This window comes from Lipomyces arxii (genome assembly GCF_038497795.1).
Source record: "Lipomyces arxii strain Phaff 12-163 unplaced genomic scaffold V1512scaffold_8, whole genome shotgun sequence".
Classification (NCBI taxonomy): domain Eukaryota; kingdom Fungi; phylum Ascomycota; class Lipomycetes; order Lipomycetales; family Lipomycetaceae; genus Lipomyces; species Lipomyces arxii.
In genome coordinates, this window is record NW_027117707.1 from 361520 (window position 1) to 379141 (window position 17622).

General features: G+C 42.5%; 5 protein-coding genes and 2 non-coding genes across 7 annotated transcripts; 3 read left to right on the forward strand and 4 right to left on the reverse strand.

Annotated features, from left to right (window-relative positions):
- Positions 1-11: 11 nt before the first annotated feature.
- On the reverse strand, positions 12-4239 carry V1512DRAFT_207930 (uncharacterized protein; the record flags this gene model as incomplete). Its single annotated transcript, XM_066913421.1, has 5 exons — positions 12-300; positions 350-813; positions 865-3852; positions 3900-4026; positions 4070-4239. The coding sequence occupies 5 exons, from the start codon at positions 4237-4239 to the stop codon at positions 12-14; spliced, it is 4038 nt and encodes a 1345-aa protein (XP_066771447.1).
- A 1220-nt stretch (positions 4240-5459) lies between these two features.
- V1512DRAFT_239140 (uncharacterized protein) lies at positions 5460-7236 on the forward strand. Its single transcript, XM_066914197.1, has 2 exons — positions 5460-5735; positions 5817-7236. Exon 2 carries the CDS (start codon positions 5836-5838, stop codon positions 6817-6819), a length of 984 nt encoding a protein of 327 aa, XP_066771448.1. The 5' UTR covers positions 5460-5735; positions 5817-5835; the 3' UTR covers positions 6820-7236.
- Positions 7237-9003: 1767 nt separating this feature from the next.
- Positions 9004-9092, reverse strand: V1512DRAFT_t39. Its single transcript has one exon. It is a non-coding gene; the product is annotated as a tRNA-Asp (tRNA).
- A 740-nt stretch (positions 9093-9832) lies between these two features.
- V1512DRAFT_t38 lies at positions 9833-9905 on the forward strand. The gene has a single exon. It is a non-coding gene; the product is annotated as a tRNA-Thr (tRNA).
- Positions 9906-10179: 274 nt separating this feature from the next.
- V1512DRAFT_239143 (amino acid permease-domain-containing protein) lies at positions 10180-12815 on the forward strand. The gene is made up of 3 exons (XM_066914198.1): positions 10180-11274; positions 11324-11811; positions 11863-12815. The coding sequence occupies exons 1-3, from the start codon at positions 10413-10415 to the stop codon at positions 12538-12540; spliced, it is 2028 nt and encodes a 675-aa protein (XP_066771449.1). The 5' UTR covers positions 10180-10412; the 3' UTR covers positions 12541-12815.
- Positions 12816-13789: 974 nt separating this feature from the next.
- V1512DRAFT_247937 (uncharacterized protein) lies at positions 13790-14707 on the reverse strand (the record flags this gene model as incomplete). Its single annotated transcript, XM_066914510.1, has 2 exons — positions 13790-14631; positions 14680-14707. 2 exons carry the CDS (start codon positions 14705-14707, stop codon positions 13790-13792), a joined length of 870 nt encoding a protein of 289 aa, XP_066771450.1.
- Positions 14708-14949: 242 nt separating this feature from the next.
- On the reverse strand, positions 14950-16981 carry V1512DRAFT_225748 (major facilitator superfamily domain-containing protein). The gene is made up of 4 exons (XM_066913833.1): positions 16805-16981; positions 16600-16756; positions 16285-16549; positions 14950-16230 (listed from the first exon to the last, which is right to left on the reverse strand). Exons 1-4 carry the CDS (start codon positions 16860-16862, stop codon positions 15055-15057), a joined length of 1656 nt encoding a protein of 551 aa, XP_066771451.1. The 5' UTR covers positions 16863-16981; the 3' UTR covers positions 14950-15054.
- Between the last annotated feature and the right edge of the window lie 641 nt (positions 16982-17622).

Genomic DNA, 17622 nt, shown 5'->3' on the forward strand with positions numbered 1-17622 from the left:
AATCTTAGAGCTCACGACTCATGCTCACCCCTGTTATTATAGCCCATCTCAGAAGCATATGCTTCAATCTCCTGTGGTGTAAGTCTGTCTGCGTTTGACCAGTTGGCTGATGAAGATCTCGGACGGAATCTTGTTGCAGGAACGCCGGTTCGACTCCTAAATACTTCTTCCATCAACAACGGAGGTACTGGACCAAATACAGCGTCCGGGTCAACTTGCTGCTGCCGACGTAGAGTCTGTTGTAGATATGGAGAGTGTGCCCAGTCTAAAATCACACTGCTGTCGTCGTCATCTTCTGACCTGCGTGACCGTTAGATATAAACCAAGTATATTCAACAAATAGACGCACTCGCTGTATATTTCTGGTAGTGCAATATGATCACCACTGGCCACAGTCATTTGCGTCAATTGTGACAAAGTGACTTGACTCTGCGCCACTCCTTGGTGTTGTCCAGGTACATTTGACGCCGTTTGGGATCCAGAACTACCGCTGATGTTTTTTGCAGCCGCTGCATTTTCGCTGCCAAACCGAATTTTGTCATTCGAGAACTTGACCCCGTCTACCACAGGCACGGTTCGTCCCTGGTGTGTTACTGCGGCTTTGACCAAGTTTGGTTGTGGTTGAAGTCTGCCTGCATCTTTTCGCGCGGCAGACGGCTGTCTGATCTTGTTCTCAATTGGAGATCCAGTCAATTCATCGGTCCGACGTCTTTTAGGCTGCTCGGTCGCACAGTGTGGTACTACTGTTTTCAGTCGTGACTGGTCGCCATCCTGGAAGTTTCGTTTGATCTGCTTGCTCGTTTCTTCCGTTCGCTAATGCCAAGGTCAGTACCACCTTTCACTTTCTTGCCTAGAACTACATACTGCAACAGCGGTGCTTCTTGTCGGGGGGGCCCGACTAGTCCGATTTGTCATGGCGACCATTCCCATATCTTCCTCTTCATTGGTGCCGCCTGGTTGCGTCGCTTTTCGTGTATTTTCCTGTCTTCTGCGTTCAATTTCACGCTTTTGTTCGGCATTTTTCTCATCAGCCGGTGCGTCGCGCTGCCCTGGCGGTGAAATCTGCGCCATCGCTGCCGCTGCCGCTTTCCTTTGTTGCTCAAATTCTCGTTGCGCTCCCATTGGCACTCGTACAACTACTGGCGCTAGCTTATTTCTTGAATGTGGCTTTCTAATGGCGGATTTTGTGCGTTTGATCTGGCTACTCTGTGACAATGACGTTCGAGATGACAAGGCAGATGACAAAGTCGTAGATGCAGATGCAAAAGCTGACTTCCTCGTCGATCCAGATTCAGTAGCAGTTGAGGCAGGGGCTCCGACTTGTGAGCTATGCCCATCTGGAGATAGCTGCAAATCTCCACTGTCCTGCGCTTCTGACTGAAGCTGGTTAGCTTGTATAGTGCCTTGGAATACAGTCAATGCATGGCCGCTGCCCGCCCGTGACTGGCTCCCCGGGAAGAGAACTTTAGCTGGATTTGTGCCATTGTTAGCAGGAGCCAGTATGTCAGTCTGAATTATGGACCGACCCGGTGAGGTTTCGGCATCCTTCTTGATCCCTGACAAATCTGGATACAGAGATATGCTCGTACCACCAGGCAATATGTCTTTGCTCGGTTTCTTAGTAGGACTAGCACTTGGCTTTCCTGAATCTTCCGACTGCTTTCCTGCATCATTCTGATCAAATAACAAGTTCTTAGCCCTTCTGAACACGTCCGCGGTAGAAAACTTCATGTTTTTAAACGCGCTGGTAACCGGCGATCGTTTAGTCTCAGCATGAGTAGCAGTGACGGCTGAGATAACAGTGGCTGACGCGACTTGTGCTTGGCCATTAATACGAACAATGCTAGCAGATCGGTTAAGTGCTACTGCAGAGTGTCCGTCTACATTCTGTTCTTCCTCTGGTGTAGCCGGTCTTGTCACCACATTGCGAAGCGGAGACAATGGCCGTTTGCGGAGAGGCGACTGGGCATCTCGAGCGTGTGATGGCCGGTGAGTAGTGAATGGACGACCGGGTTGACGAGCACCGCCTGTTCTAGTAGGAGACATGGGTCTTCGAGCTGGAAGCTCGGTCTGTCGCGTTGGCGAGTTCTTAGGTGTAGGCTTGGTCAGAGAAGCAGGTAAACGTGATCTTGATGCAGCCGTGGAGGCTTGATAGCCCCGTGCCGGTGTGTCGGCACCGGTTTCAATTGATTTCGGCTGTGACTGTTTGATATTGTGATTCTGCTTCGACTGATTAATTACAGTAGCAATGTCAACAGCTTCTTCTGCATTGTTTCCTTCTTCAAGTATATTTTTTCCAGCTGATTTTGCCTGTGCAACTGCAGGTTCTTTGAATTTTGTGAGCCCAGACATGAATTTCGACCTTGGAGCAGGAGTTGCTTTTGCTAAAGGAACCCAATCTTCTTCATCCTCTTGTGGCTCTTCCTCCTCTGTATGAAACCCTTTGTAAGATGGCAAGACCAGAGCATTTTGCCTCGCAGTCGATCCAAGTAAAAGCTGCGGCGACATCTCAACTATTGACGCACTGCTGTCCAGCTGATCTCGAATGATGTCGTTTTTGGTCGAAGCAATGCTAGCTGTAGAGAGAGCTAACTTCGGCGTTCCTGTCTTTTGGTAATTTAAATTTGCTAGCAATTCTTTTGCGCTATCTCCAAACTTGGCTTGACTGCTGTCCTCTGTTGGTATTGCGTCTATACTAGTGGCAGAGGTTTTACTAGACACAAGCGACGACTTTGCACTGCTCTCGTACGACATTCGTTTACCCATCGATTTTTTCGTTGTCAATGGTGCCTTTGCTGGTAATGTCGCAAATGTAGGAGCACTATCATTCGCGGGTTCGTGTACTGGCGATCCCTTCAGCGGAATCATTGTAGGCTTGTTTGCCGGTTGAGGTTCCGAGCGAGGTGTCGAGAGTAAATTAGCGCCAGAACTGTTTGCCAATACTCGGAAACCTCTAGGAGATGGAACTTGCGGGTATAATTGGCGTGGACTTGAATTTGGTACTCGAAATGGAGAAAGTTCCTGTGAAAATGCAACTTGAGAATCATTAGGTTCTGAAACTGAAGACGACTCAAATGGAGATCTGATTGACATAGACGGCATATCCGCGGGAGTGCTTTGCGCCAGAGGTGGCCGGCAAGGACCACCAGGCACTGCGGGAGACGAAGACAAGTGAGCAATCACCGGTTCAGGCTTAGATTCTACTTCAACATCAACAGTCTCATCCTCATTGGCAGAATAGAACGAATTCTGCTGTGAAACAGAGCTGTCTACTTTGTTGCTTACTGGAGTTGATATAGCAAATTGATCAGTTTGGCTTGAGAGGATTTGTGTAGATGAGGTCTGAGTGAATGTTGGCATTTGTTGATTAGTGCGAGACAACTTATATCGTTTTGTTGTGGCATTCTCCATGCCATTCTCAATGCCATTCTCAATGCCATTCTCAATGCCATTCTCAGCCACTTGAGTCTGCACAGCATTTTCATAGTAAACAGATGTCTCTAGCTCGGAGTTTACAGATTCAAACTCATCTGGGGTACCAGGTCTTGAAGCAGAAGAATCATTGCCACGATACGCAAACGCAGCAGCATCTGCACCAGGGTCCAAAGATAAAATTTCGCGCTCCCGAGCACCAAAAAAGTCGCCTTCTACAAGCTCGTCTCCAACGACAGATGATGATGAAGGAGGATGAACTGGATCAGTATTGAATTCCGCAACTGCAGATAGTGTAGCTTGACGTTTCAGTACGGACGATACAGGAGAGGTACTCTCTGGGGGTGCCATATCATGTGTCGTTGATCCCGGTGAAAAAATAATGCGTGATCCGACGGTTGTTTCCAGGGCTGAGTCCGGCTGTTAAAACGTTAGCTCGGTTTGACAAACCTGGTGATGAAGCATACACTGGCATTCTCTTTGCCAAAGTTTTTTTGTGTTCCAGCAGTGGTTACCGTAATCTGATTTTTCAGCGGCGAACCAATCTGTTGTTTGGGCACCTGTAAAGCCGATGATGTATTCTCATGATTATTACTATAAATCAGCATCTGTCTGTAACGTAAAACAAAGTACGTACAGGTGTTTACTAGAAATATCTTTCATTATTTTAGCTGTGCAGCTATCAATCCAGTCTAGTTCATCTTTGGCAGCGTAAAAAAAGTCCTCGGCGACCGAGTCAACAAGACTTCTGACTAAATGTATTTCAGATGCGATCCAATCGGCCGATCCGATCAGTTCAGACGCCATATTAGAGCGCAATGGAGCCGAAATAGCGTTAACAGTTACAGATTCAACCAGAAAGTGTACTGGAGATACACATAAGTTGTCGGCTTGTTGTTGTTGGCGTGTTTATTAGTATTCAAAAGGCACTGCGGCGGTGATGTTTACCAAATTTCCGTTTCTGTAGAAACCAAAACATACGAGTAGTCATGATGACTACGTGTTTATGCACTAAACATATATTGTAAAATTTATGGCATATATGTAGCAATCAAGTAGATACAAAATTAGGTTAGACAATAGTAATTTTAAGGTTTAAGTTTTAGGCCGGCCGATTAGCGACAGATCGACAGTCAAACACACTATTAACTCGCCTAACATGAAATCTTGTAATAAACGAAATTATAACCGGCTCTCTATTAACGACCTGTACTGCTCTTATGTTGTAGTAGCTGTAGTGACGAACAAAATACGTCAGACCCGAGTATTCAAACAAGTACTGGCAATTGTTTCAAATATAAACATGCGTGATTGACCTAATCATTAGTCACTATGAACTATTATGTCAGGACAGGGTTTACAATAGAGGTGGTGATTTGTCGCGGTAAGAACACCCGTCGCGTACTGCTTACAATAAAAATGGGTATTTTTGCCCCCTTTTAATTCGCGTCAAGCAAGACATATGGAAGAAATAAAATGTCTTGGAGATAGAAAATATTGATATACGTTTTCCCAAGGTGACGTGTTTTCTAGTCACATTTACAACATTTCTTCTTTATATGCTATCTATAATAATATGACAATTAATTATAGTCCTTGTAATTTTTTGGCGCAGAAATTTATTTATTAATGGAATAATTTTTATAATGTAGTTAAATTCATTGTTCTGTTTAGAGGCTCTATATTTTGCCCGTTAGTTCAGATATTCAAAGCGTATGGCGCAAAGGTAATTAATTGTTTTGTGTCAAAACACATGATGACCCTATTGACGTGGGGGGGATTTATAACATCTAATTCTCAGTATATATTCTTTTTGTTATATTTTAGATTATTTAGCAATTACGAACATTTTACATATACCAGATTAATTGTCCAATTTGATGAAAAGAGATCGAACACAAAGCAAAAGCATGTGAAGATGCGCCGCATTATCCACCGATTGGCTGCTGTAGGGCGTAGATTAAAGCACGAACAGACCAGTTAATGCAGTCTGCCAATAACTTTTATATAATGCGCCTCATTATCACATGCAAAGCGCGAGCCTCACTCCCACTCTTTTCTGAATCTCTCAAACCTTAGTGCGCGACTCTTGTCCTCTTCACCACAAAGTCCTCGTCCGCTTTTACTCCGCCGATCTCTCCTCCCTTCTTTTCCCTTTTCCTTTTACGCCCTTTTTTGCTATTCATCTCGCCATACTTTAGTGGTAGTAACTGTTGTTGTTGTTACTTTACATCTCAATCCATCACGTTATTCTACTCTTAACTATCAGATTTATTTTAATAGTGCTTAGTGATACTTTAGTAGTAAGTGATTTTGATCCGGCCTGCGAACTTGCATTGTCTGCGTTTATATGATAGTCTTGATTGCTAACATTTTTGCCATAGCAGTTATACTCTTTAAATCATGACTGAATCTGCTCCCGAAATCATTGTCAACGGCACTCACAAAACGTCTGCTTTTTTCTCGCACTTGAGATCATATCCCATCGTCGACGCCACTGTATCCTATACTACTAGCATCCCTCTGGTTAAGAAGGTTTCTACTACTGCCACTCCATATGTTGACAGGTACGTAAAGCCTGCAGTCGAAAAGGCTTCTCCTGTTTTATCAAAGGTCGACAAGTTTGGTGACAGTACATTGAGCCGTATTGACAAGTACGTTCCTGCCCTCAAGACTACTGCTGCGCCAGATATTCCAGGAACAGTCACCAAATCTGTTGAGTCTGTCAAGTCAACTACTCATATTTACACCGAAGCTGCAAAGTCAAAAGTGAACGGAAAGGTGGTTGAGCCTACTAAGGTTGCTGTTGGCAAGGCGAAGCAGCGTACTGTTGCTCTCTATGACGCAAAGGGTCGTCCTTTTGTTCGAGCAAGACTTGATCCTGTGTTTAGGCCTGTTAACTCTCGATTGGTTGCTTTGGTTGAAGCTTACTTGCCACCGGCCAAGTCATCGACCGAACCGGGGACAACTGCGTCCGCGCCTGCTACTGAGCTTGGTAGATTTTACCTGATTGGCGTAGATGCCGTTGGCCGTGTTAAGCCGATGATTTCAGACAAGCTTGCTAGTACTAAGGTACACGGAAAAGAAACTGTTGACTACGTTTTGGCTGTCCCAACAGCTGCCAAGGCCCACGTGATTGCGGTTTGGGAGGACAAGAAGGCAAAGACCGATGTCAAGTCGAAGCCTATTACTGGTCCTATTGTTGTTTCGCTTTCTACGGGCAGACAACTCGTAATGGAGTGCTTTTCATATGTGGAGTCCTTTGCACACGCGAGAGTGGACACGGCAAAGTCATTTGGAAAGAAGATTGCAAACGGGTCTTTGTCATCGAAACAGGTCGTCGACGCTGTGCCGGACGAAATCACCTCTGAAGCGGTTCAGGAGTAACGAGTGCTAGACTGATAAATGTTGATAAAATATTTGGAGAGGTGGCACTCAGTTTAATAATGAGTTGGTATGTGTATTGTTATTTGTGTGGCAGCGTCAATGCTCGTGTTCAGTCTTTTTCTTTTCCTTTGTTAGTTCTTAAGTTGTCGATTTAGCATGTTGTTTGATTGAACACGTTGTATTTGATTCCTGTTGCGGAGATTAGCAAATGTTCCAAAAATGTTTTTGTTTTTGACACGGTTGTCTGTGAGCTTTTGTTTTGTTTCTATTTGTTCAGTTTGCTCTCGTATGAAGCAGACGGCGTTCCAGTGTCATGAATTGATTGTTTTATTCTTTATATATATATATCTATGTATAAGCATTCTGTTGCCGCGGCGATAAGATGTATCAATTGCTAATATTTGCTTCTTTTAATCGGCCTATAGTTCTACAAATGCTGAACAACGAGTTGCTAACTGTATTTGGCGCTAACAAAAAAATGACTTACCATGAGAAGTTGTTAGCAAAGAAAGATTAAACGTAAGTAAGCGTAGGAAAGCGATAATCAGGAACTTAAAGGTCTAATTAAAGGCTGTGCGGGACTTGTGAGACTTGTCGCGTGTGTGGTAGGTAGATTGGTCCCAACGCATACGCCAGTCTCGACGACAAAACGACGACGGCAGGATAGCAAACTAGCCAGTTAATTCTACAGGGCTGTTTTGAATGCAAACTGTATGAAACTAACTGTTGAAGTGTTTAATTTCACTGGTGAAGCGCAGTACCAGCGTCTCAAACTAGTAAATGACATTTAACTAATGGAAATAGACGAGATGTAGTCCAATTATCTCGATAGTCTGAACAACTTCAGTGAAAATACAAAGCAATGCCATCCTAGGAGCCACCCGATTCATGGGACGTTATTGGTCGTCAGCCAGGAGAGGTAGAAACGGAGTGTATGTATGGTTACTCTACAACTGAAGTCCGCGCTGGCAGAGGAAATGATTTCCAATGATTTCCAATTTCGGATACCAGAAGCTGCTTATTTCTTAGGAGGAAGAAGTTCGCGTATCAAGGTCTTTGATGTTGATGACCGTGGACATCGGTCAAGGAGTGGGGATGATGGGGCAGGGTGTTGTATTATTCCATAAAATGGTTTGGCTTATTTTTGCCTTCACTTGTTTACAGTCCATACTGTTCGTTGGAGCAATGCGATACTAACGAGTTGGAATTGCACTACCACAACCCTAATTATGGAGTATATAAAGAGAGTATCATCATCAACCTCATCATGTCATTTATACAGGTAACAACAATGTCCTTCATGATATTCACAGCTATCACTGTACAGATTGACCTATCTTCAAACTATTTCTTGCTGCAACATTTAATAATTATAAGCACTCACTGAAGCATATCAGTAATAAATAGACGACTAAAAGATATGTTATCTATCCTTAACGCTTTATTCATAACTGCATTTATCGGCCAATGAATCTGCTACAATTAATTACTCGTGACGACCATTTGACACCCAAAAAGTTCAATCCACACCAACATTCTATCACTGCTTTATGTTCCCAAACATTTCTTCATAATACAAATAATCATTTTCGCATCCTCCGAGCTTTCCTCTTTTTCATCCGCTTTGATTTCTAAAGTCATAATCAGTCTTGCCTCAATATCTACAATGTTAAGCTACAAGGGTTAATATTACGAAGCTGGCCCTGTTCATTGGTACGTCTTAATCATTGGCCCTCAGAATCTGTCCGTAATCAACACCTCCCTTTTCAACTTTCTAACTTTCTCTTCCTCCTCTAGCCGAAATTTTTTTTAAAAATGAAAGTTTCGGTTCAGCTTTGTTATTCGTGATTTTACCATATAACCACAAGAGTAGTAACCGCCGCCACAATGACAGTTTGGCTCTGACTCGCTAAGTAATTTTCCGTAATTGACACAATCTGGATTTAACAATCACTAAAATTTGTATGGTTAATCAGATATTCAACCAACTATCTGCTTTGTAGAAACGGGGTCGCAGGTCACGTGTAATTTCAATAGCGCTTCTAACAAATTCGCACCTGCGCTGCTAAAATTAAAAGATTACATTCTACATAAGCAAGCCAAAAAAGGGTATAACTCACCTTACTGATGAGTTAATGTTCCTTCAAATTAAAAAAGAAAGAATAAAAAAAAATTTGTATATATCTCGGCAACGGGGAATTGAACCCCGGTCCCCCGCGAGCTAATGTACGACACTTGACAGGCGGAAATTCTAGCCACTAAACTATTGCCGATATTACATTGTTTGAGAGAGATCAGGGTGTTTTAATAGCACAAATTGATCTACGGGAAACTTAAGAGAATTCTCTTAATTGAAATACTTACTGCTTTATCTAATAACTGGAAGACAAGTATGGAAGACTTGTTGCTACAGGTAAGACTGGATTTCGTATTTTCACTGTTCATTCTTCTTACAACAAAGGAAAAGAAACCCCTTCTTATACTTGGGTTTCTCTGTACAAACAAATATAAACTAATAAACAATAATCAAACAAAACTTTTCATTGACATAATACCCGAACTTCAGTACGAAGAAAGAACGGATATTCGCAAAGTAAATCAAATAATAATCAAAATTAATCCGGAGTAGACCGAATTTCAGGAGGTCGGATTAACTTTTCGGGTTAAGCCATATTCTGGGAATAAAGAACCCAGAATCCTCCTCACATTGTTGGTTTAGGCGACAAGCCGATTTAAAGTCCAAAGAGTTCAAAGAAGAGTTATGTCTTCTAATGGTTAATGTATTAATACAACAAGGGAATAACTAGGTCTATATATAATAAAAGGTATAAAGATAAATAGAATATTGTATAAGAAGGTAATTGTAAGTATAGAAGAATGAAGAAATAGACGAAGTAAAAGGAAAGGTCTTGAAGGATGTCGAAATATCTAACAAGAAGGTTTAGAAGAAAAGTTAGATGATTCGTCAAAGTTAGATGATTCGTCAAGGTCAGTTCCTGATCAATTGCACAAAGCCTCGATGGCCAAGTTGGTAAGGCGCAGCACTAGTAATGCTGAGATCATCGGTTCAAATCCGTTTCGAGGCAGTTGCCGTAAGTTTTTTTTTTTTAGAGTTGCTGTTGCTATTTGGATCCCAAATTTTTTTTATATATTGAAATGATAAATTTTTTGATCTCGTAGAAGAGACGTCATTCTTTTGTGATACTGATGGAGGATTAGCGAAGGAGGAGGAGATAAGCGGAGGAATGGTAAAGTTGGTCTGTGCATGACCGTTACCCGCTTAAAAACTAGCGGCTGTCGTGTCGAAATTGCAATGGCCTCAAGTCGAATGACAGACTGGCCTGACTTGTTTTATAGTTATCAAATTATGTCGCATAATCTGTCTCGTGAAGTAAATTCAGGGTAAGGGTTTAATATTTACAGTGTCGATTCGAGGGTAAAACCAACATCGTGGTATCTCTCGTTCGTTTGTTTGCCATCTCAACTCATTCTTTTTTTCATTCAAATTGTGCATATTTGTCACTGTCGCAAATCGCCGACAAAATACAATGAGATAGACGAAATAAGTGTATATGTGCAGTTGAGAGTAAGCCATGAAGAACGACTCATCAATGACAGTCTCCTCCTTGTCCGATGATATCGACCAAGATCCCATCAACGACCTCTTTCCAGACCCATTTACCGCTTTGCCTCCATCGAGCGCGACAGATTATTCATATAATTATTTTACTCAACCTTTAGTTCAAGCAAATTATCCCTTATCACTAGCCCGTTCACGTTCAGACGCAACTTCTCTAGGTACATTTGTTATTGACGAATCTGCTTCCGGAACTGGTGGTGCTCATATCATCGACGATATTCACGAATCTCCTAAACGTCATTATGAGCTTCGTCGTTCGCTAAAGACGCGCCACATTCAAATGATTGCAGTAGGCGGAGTTTTAGGAAATGGACTTTTTATCGGAATAGGCCGCATTGTCGCAAATTCTGGGCCACTTGGAATGATCTTGGGCTTTTTAATTACTGGCATAATTGTTTTCTCGGTTATGGTTTCTTTTGGAGAGATGGTAGCGCTTATACCCATTGCCGGTGGTATCTCGGCTTTCGGCTCTCGATTTGTTGACGACGCACTGGGATTCGCGCTTGGCTTTTGTTACTGGTTTTCACTTGCTATCGCGATTCCAACTCAGGTGGCTTCTGGTGCACTTCTCTTGACATATTTTGGTGCATTTGATCCATCTCGAATATCACCGGCGGTCATGGTTGTCGTGTTTTTGCTTATCATCATTCTTATCAATTGTTTTGATGTCAGAGTATATGGCGAGTTTGAGTACGTCTTTGGGCAGCTTAAGCTTGTATTTTTACTTGTCCTTATCATTTTCATGTTCGTCATGAATAGAAATGGCGTCACTCCTCAACCTGGTAAATCCACAATTTTTCCAGTCAAATTTAAGTGTATGCTTTTTGCTGTTGAACTAAAATGTAAATCTGATTTTGTTTATAGTTTGGGACTCGTCGCTCAGTCCAGATTACGGGCCTTTCCGACCTTTTTTCGAGGTTTCAGATACGAAGCACATAACAGGATCTACTGGAACTTTTCTAATGATTTGGACTGCGGTTGTGCAGTCTGTCTATTGCTTTTCAGGCACCGAACTTGTGGCTTTGACTGCCGGAGAAGCTCGCCACCCTCGCAAATCTCTTCCTCGAGCAACTCTTCGCATCTTCTTCCGTATTTTTTTTCTCTATATGCTTGGTGTGTTTGCCGTCGGTCTTAATGTTGCGGCTGGGAGCAACCAGTTGCCTAGCTTTTTTACTCCCTGGTCCATCTACAATAGCCAGCGATTTTCATGGATCTGGAGTACCACTCCAGATGGAAACTGTCAGTCTGGTACTCTCAACATGAAAGGATTTGCAAATTCAAATAGCTCTCCTTGGGTAGTAGCCATGCAAAACGCTGGTCTCTGCATAGGTGGTGCCGTCACCACTTGTTGTGTTAGTTGACCTTAATTTAAAGATAATGAAAGAAATGAGCTAACTTTATAGTTTATGTTTTGCGCTTGGTCAGCAGGAAACTCGTTCTTATATGCGTCTAGTCGCACTTTATATGCGTTAGCAGTTCAAGGCAAGTTTCCTCGAGTGTTTCGCCGATGCACACGTCAAGGTGTACCGTTTGTTTCTGTTATTTTCACGTTCGCCATTGCTTTGTCGGTTTTTCTGGTTTCCTTCCCGAACTCGACTGCAATCACAATCTATTACTGGATTCGCAAACTTACATCCATCCCAGGCACACTTGTTTGGGCTGGGATTTGCTTGTCTTATATACGGTTTTATTACGGCCTACGGCTGCGACCAGACATCGTTCAACGCGACATGCCGTCGTATCCGTACCGATCGCCGTTCCAACCGTATACTGCGTATTTTGGTTTAATCGGATGCGTCTTACTAGTGATTTTCAACGACATGACAATTTTCATTGAGTTTGAATGGCAGTATCTTTTTGCGTCGTATGTCTCACTCGTTTTATTCTTAATCTGCTTTCTGGGGTACAAATTTTGGCGACAGACAAGAATTGTTCCATTGTCCCAGCTCGATCTTGATCTAGGTCGAAGGGAGATGGATCAGTACGAGTCTGAGACTGCGGCCGAACTTGTTAGAATGGAGAAAGGACTTGTTGGCCGCGGCAAACGGGTGTGGCGATGGATCAAGATTTTTGCCATTTAACATCAGGCTTTGTTGTCGTTTTGGTTTGTTCTTTTTGGGTATGCTGGAGTCAACGGTTAATTCGCTACATAATTTCTTTTTGCTTTGTCTTGTGCATTTTTCTTGTCTTCGAAGCTTCAATCGTACATATACGATACGTTGCTTTTGTATCTTAATTTCGCATTTACGACAGTTCATTAGTACTTTTTTTTTTTCCGTACTTGGTTCTATAATACTCTTTCTGTATCAATAACATGACTATGCTACCGCAGTCTTTTGGAACAATATGATAGCGCTCGGCCATTCAATCTTTAAGCTAACCGTCGCATTTCAACTGATCAGACATCACGTAAACGGCATTGCCTTCACCGCCGTCCTGTTCGGCCGTCTCATTATGCTGTTCGCGCCGGTGATGGCCATATACGCACTGACTACTCCTCACTCATGCTTAGCATCAAGCCCTATGTATCAACGCAAGCTCGGTACGCATTTCCACATCATAGCCAATTTACTCTAGTATATCAGTAAACAGACTCGGAGGGGTATTGTGCTCTTATATGGTTTTCGTAACAAATCTTATCTTTTCCCTAGTACGACCTGTTACAGTATTAGTATACCAGTGAGGCTTAAAGAACAGAAATGGTGCTGACATGAGAGTTGGTCTAAACAAACTCGCCAATTTGAGATCTGATTTGCAAGTCAACAACCAGCTCACTGCTGATCAAGATAATAAAAGTAATTCACCGTACCACCAGTATGTAAACTGCGAGCAGAATCGCTAAGCCACTTATCATAGTTAAACCAGCGAGTAGCCTGGTCAGCGTGCTCACACTAAATCACTGCTGGCTTCGGACGCAAACAGAATGCTTTTGGCATTCCCAATCCAAAACCTTACATCAGCTGCAGATTTTGCCTTGCCCATCTGGTCAATCATTCCGATAGATGTATCAGTGCCAACTGTCTGGCTGAACGAAACCACGAGCGAACAGAGCGCTGCCCTAAGTTGATAGCACGACCGAAAAACTCTTGACAATAGTTCAGTATTGTGTTCGGCAACTCTGATCCGAAGTCAGCAGACGCTTTCGATGCGCTAGACGAGTGCAAAAAAAAAGCCATCGTGTTCAAGTACATCACAAACAATGGAAAGGTAGTGTCCTAACGCGTAAGACAAACGCGTCGTAATTTAAATTACAACATTTAGCTAATTGAGAACCATTGTAATACAACAAAGCGACTACTGACATTTAGCTATACAAAAGCAAACATATAACTAATGACTCCGAATCTCAGTCGCTGCTCGTGAAGAAGTATTAGGATACATTTGTGAAGGAGGCGGTGGCGGTGGCGGTGGTGGTGGCAACGAATCCCTCTGTTCGACAAGTCTTCCTAGAGACCTAGGATCGTTTGCCTGTTGACGTCTTCCCATGTGCTTAAACCTTCCAATCACAATATCCACATCTTTACGTGCGTTGATACTAACACCACCACCCTCAAGAATCTCGTTCATTGGACCTTCACAATCGTCACGACCATATTCGATTCGCGATCGACGAAAAACAGGTTCATCTTGTCGAATAAATCTCAACGCGTCAAAGGCATCAGCAATCCTGCAGAATGACACCCAACCGCACTTCCGTTCCCATACAATCTTCACATACTCGATAACACCATATCGCTCAAACATTCCACACAGCACACGTGAAGTAATTTCAGTAGGAATTCCTCCTAGGTATAATTTACGGGAAACATTGCTTTGACTCAGAAAAATTGCTGGCACAGGCGCTGGACTAGGAATCAGATCAAAGAAGATCTCACAGTCATTAATATACACGCTTCCTTGTGACGCAATCCACGAGATATAGTTCACAGCATCTCTTGAGTGCATGAAATGAACTGCAAAAGTACGACGAACAGGATCATAGTATGAATATTCAATTTTGCCGCCACGGATAATCGAGTGCAACAGAGCCAGGTCGATCTCTTCATCAGGGGGCAAATTAGACAGAATGATCGCTCTTGGACCATCAGTAGAAGCAGCAGTCTGTGGCTGCGCTAAACTACGCGAGCGATCAGGTGGTGATCGCATATATTGTTGTGCTGTAGAAGCACCTCCTACTACAATTAATACCAATACTCACAGATCAGTTAGAACTAACTTACCGTAATTATTTGGACTCATTCTAGACATTATAGTGGCAACAGATCGCGTCAGCAGAGGGCAGATTTAATACAGTCGCGCGAAAACAGAAGTAATAATCGCTTAAATACTTCAGAAACAGATAAAACAATACAGATTATGGCAGATTGGCTATCTAATTCGCGAATAGCATTTGCTGTGAATTAGAAATGTGAAGAAGAGAAAAGACACAAATCGCGACGAAATAGAATAGCCGCGGACCCTAGCCCATTTTTTCACGTGACCTTACATTCTAAATGATCATATATACTCGATTTGGTAACTATATACATTTCCACGTGCTCTAATCCCTTCCAAATGCTACTTTTACCTAAATATGTCAATATCTAAAATGAAAATTACAGCTTCAGTCTAAAATCTAATCTTCTGTTACCACGATCTGTCGTAGTAGCCGAGTAGTGCAGTCTCTCTAGCTCTGTCATGCCATTCCACACGGCTTCTCTGCGTCTGTTCTCGTTCTTGTACATCCACCGGACAAACAATGCAAGCCCGATGACAAAAACACCAATTCCAATTAAAATAGCATTTCCGCGTCTGTAGTATGGAGCATCATCTGACCGATAAACATTTGCAGATGTGATGTTGCCAAACTGTACACCAATGTTATATATCGCAACAGCCAATGCACGCTTATGTTGGTCATTTGAGTTTGCTGAAATCCAAGACATTAAAATTGGGGTATAGTATGGAAAACCAACAATAAAAGTGATGCAAAACACACGTACCCATCGAGAGGTTTCGTCTGGCAGTGCAAGTAAAATAATAACAAATGGCAAGCACCACGCCATAGCCACAATTGGGACCCACCATCTTCGTCTATACTTGTCTGCAAAGTGTGACGCAGTCAACATGCACAATATAAGAAGCACGTTTGCTGGAATGACCAACAAATTCGATTCCAACGTGCCGTATCCAAAACTACGGAACATGATAGTCAAAAACTGATAAGCAGCAACTGAGGGTACAAATCCAAGGAATCCAAGAATAAAAATAGGAAACAGAAACTTGTCGGTCAACGTATTAAACACGTCGCGTAATTGAAATTTGCCAAGGTTAACCTTCTTGCTGCTCTCGAGTGCTCTTGCTTTGGACGGATCATCAAGAATCACACGAGCGCGCAACACGGCTTGTTCGCGTGGAGTGAAGAAACCTGAAATATTGGACCGCCTAAATGATGGCAAAAGAAAAAAGGTCGAGATACCAATAGAAATTGTTAAGATACCCTCCAAAAAGAAAAGCCATTGCCAATCGTGCCAGCCATTGATACCGTCCATTTTGAAAATCACCGAAGCCAACAATGCTGAGATGACATTTGTGAGGTAATTTGTAGTCCACAGTAAAGCAAGACGAACTGACATTTCATTTGATTTGTAAAACGACGTTGTGTATAGCACCAAGCCTGGAACAAATCCGCCTTCACAAACACCCAAGAATCCTCGAGTAATGAGATAGGTTGTTTTGCTGGTCACAAATGTCTGCAGAAAGCCAACGGATGCCCACAATGTCATCATAGTCTACAATTGTCAGCTCATACAACCCTATTCTTATTAGCGCAATTGAAAACATACAGGAATCCAAATTTCAGGGCCCATAATGGTGGTCATAATCTGCGTTGGAATTTCAAACAAAAGGAAGCAAGTCACGAAAATGGTTTGAGCCAAATTATAGTCATTTGGCTCCATATGCACGTCCATCAAGAAGTCGGTCGTTAACACGTTCACGATATTAATCCGGTTAAGTTGCAGACTGAAGAACATCATACAAGCCCAGGTCATTACTCTAATATCCGTCTTTCTTCTCACGCGTCGCTCCTCGTCAAGAGTCCACGAAGATCTAAAACAATTTACTTTACTATCCACGTCTCCGAAGTCCTGACAACTTACGGTCCCTCGTCTAATAAAGCTTGTAGTTCACCATATCCGGCAAATGGTTTATCAGAGTCTTCTAAATCCTTGACATCAACGACAGAGGTAAGAAGCTTTTCCTGATCGTGTTCATGTTCGTGTTCTCTCGAACAAACTGTAGATATAGAGCCATAGTCTTTTAAACTGTTAGCAGACCTTTAGCAATCGAGACATTCGTCTTTACCCATCGCGTCCGTTTCCGCTCCCGAAGTTGATGCTAATAACGTTTTCTCCGGATCCATTTTATTCTAGTATTGTGAACGCAATATTTATACAAGATGCAAATGCACGCTCTGTTTGATGCAAAACAGTTATTTTCAACTTGTTTGCTTCGCTCCAGAGCCGTTTACATTGGTCGTGCTTTCAGCCCAAGAGATGCGTAGTAAGCTAGCGCGATACCGATAAGGTAATAATTAAGGTTTACATGTCTTACTACTAACAAAACTTTAAGACTACATACTGTATACAGACAACAACGATTGACTTCTCACGTCATCAATGAGATAAATATTCTAAATTAGAAATTGAACATTATAGCGTCGCTCGTGGCAGAGGACCGCGTGGAGATGGGCGATCGGCGGTTGCGATCAGAAATACACCAATTAGCGTGAAAGTGAGAAATGAAGCTATAAGGTATCCCATTATAACAGTGCTAATGCCAACTTCTGCAGACACTGTCCCATTAAATAGACTTTGCCGTAAGTGAAGCTGCATTAGCTGCCATATACTGCCATGTTACGGAAATAACTGCAAACAGTACCGACAAGATCATGAACATCAAGTTCATGTTCATTAACAAAGGTGGAAATGGCAGTAACAATAAAAACGCAATGAAGCCTAATCCTGCTGATGCTGCTTTGTTTCCAATTAGTGTCAGATCAAGTACAATATACTGTTACCAACAAGAGATATGGGAATATCAATATTATGTGTGTACGAAAAGTCTTAGCAAAGTACATGAGATTTAGCGGATCCTCTTGAAGATCAACCTGCTCAGCCAAA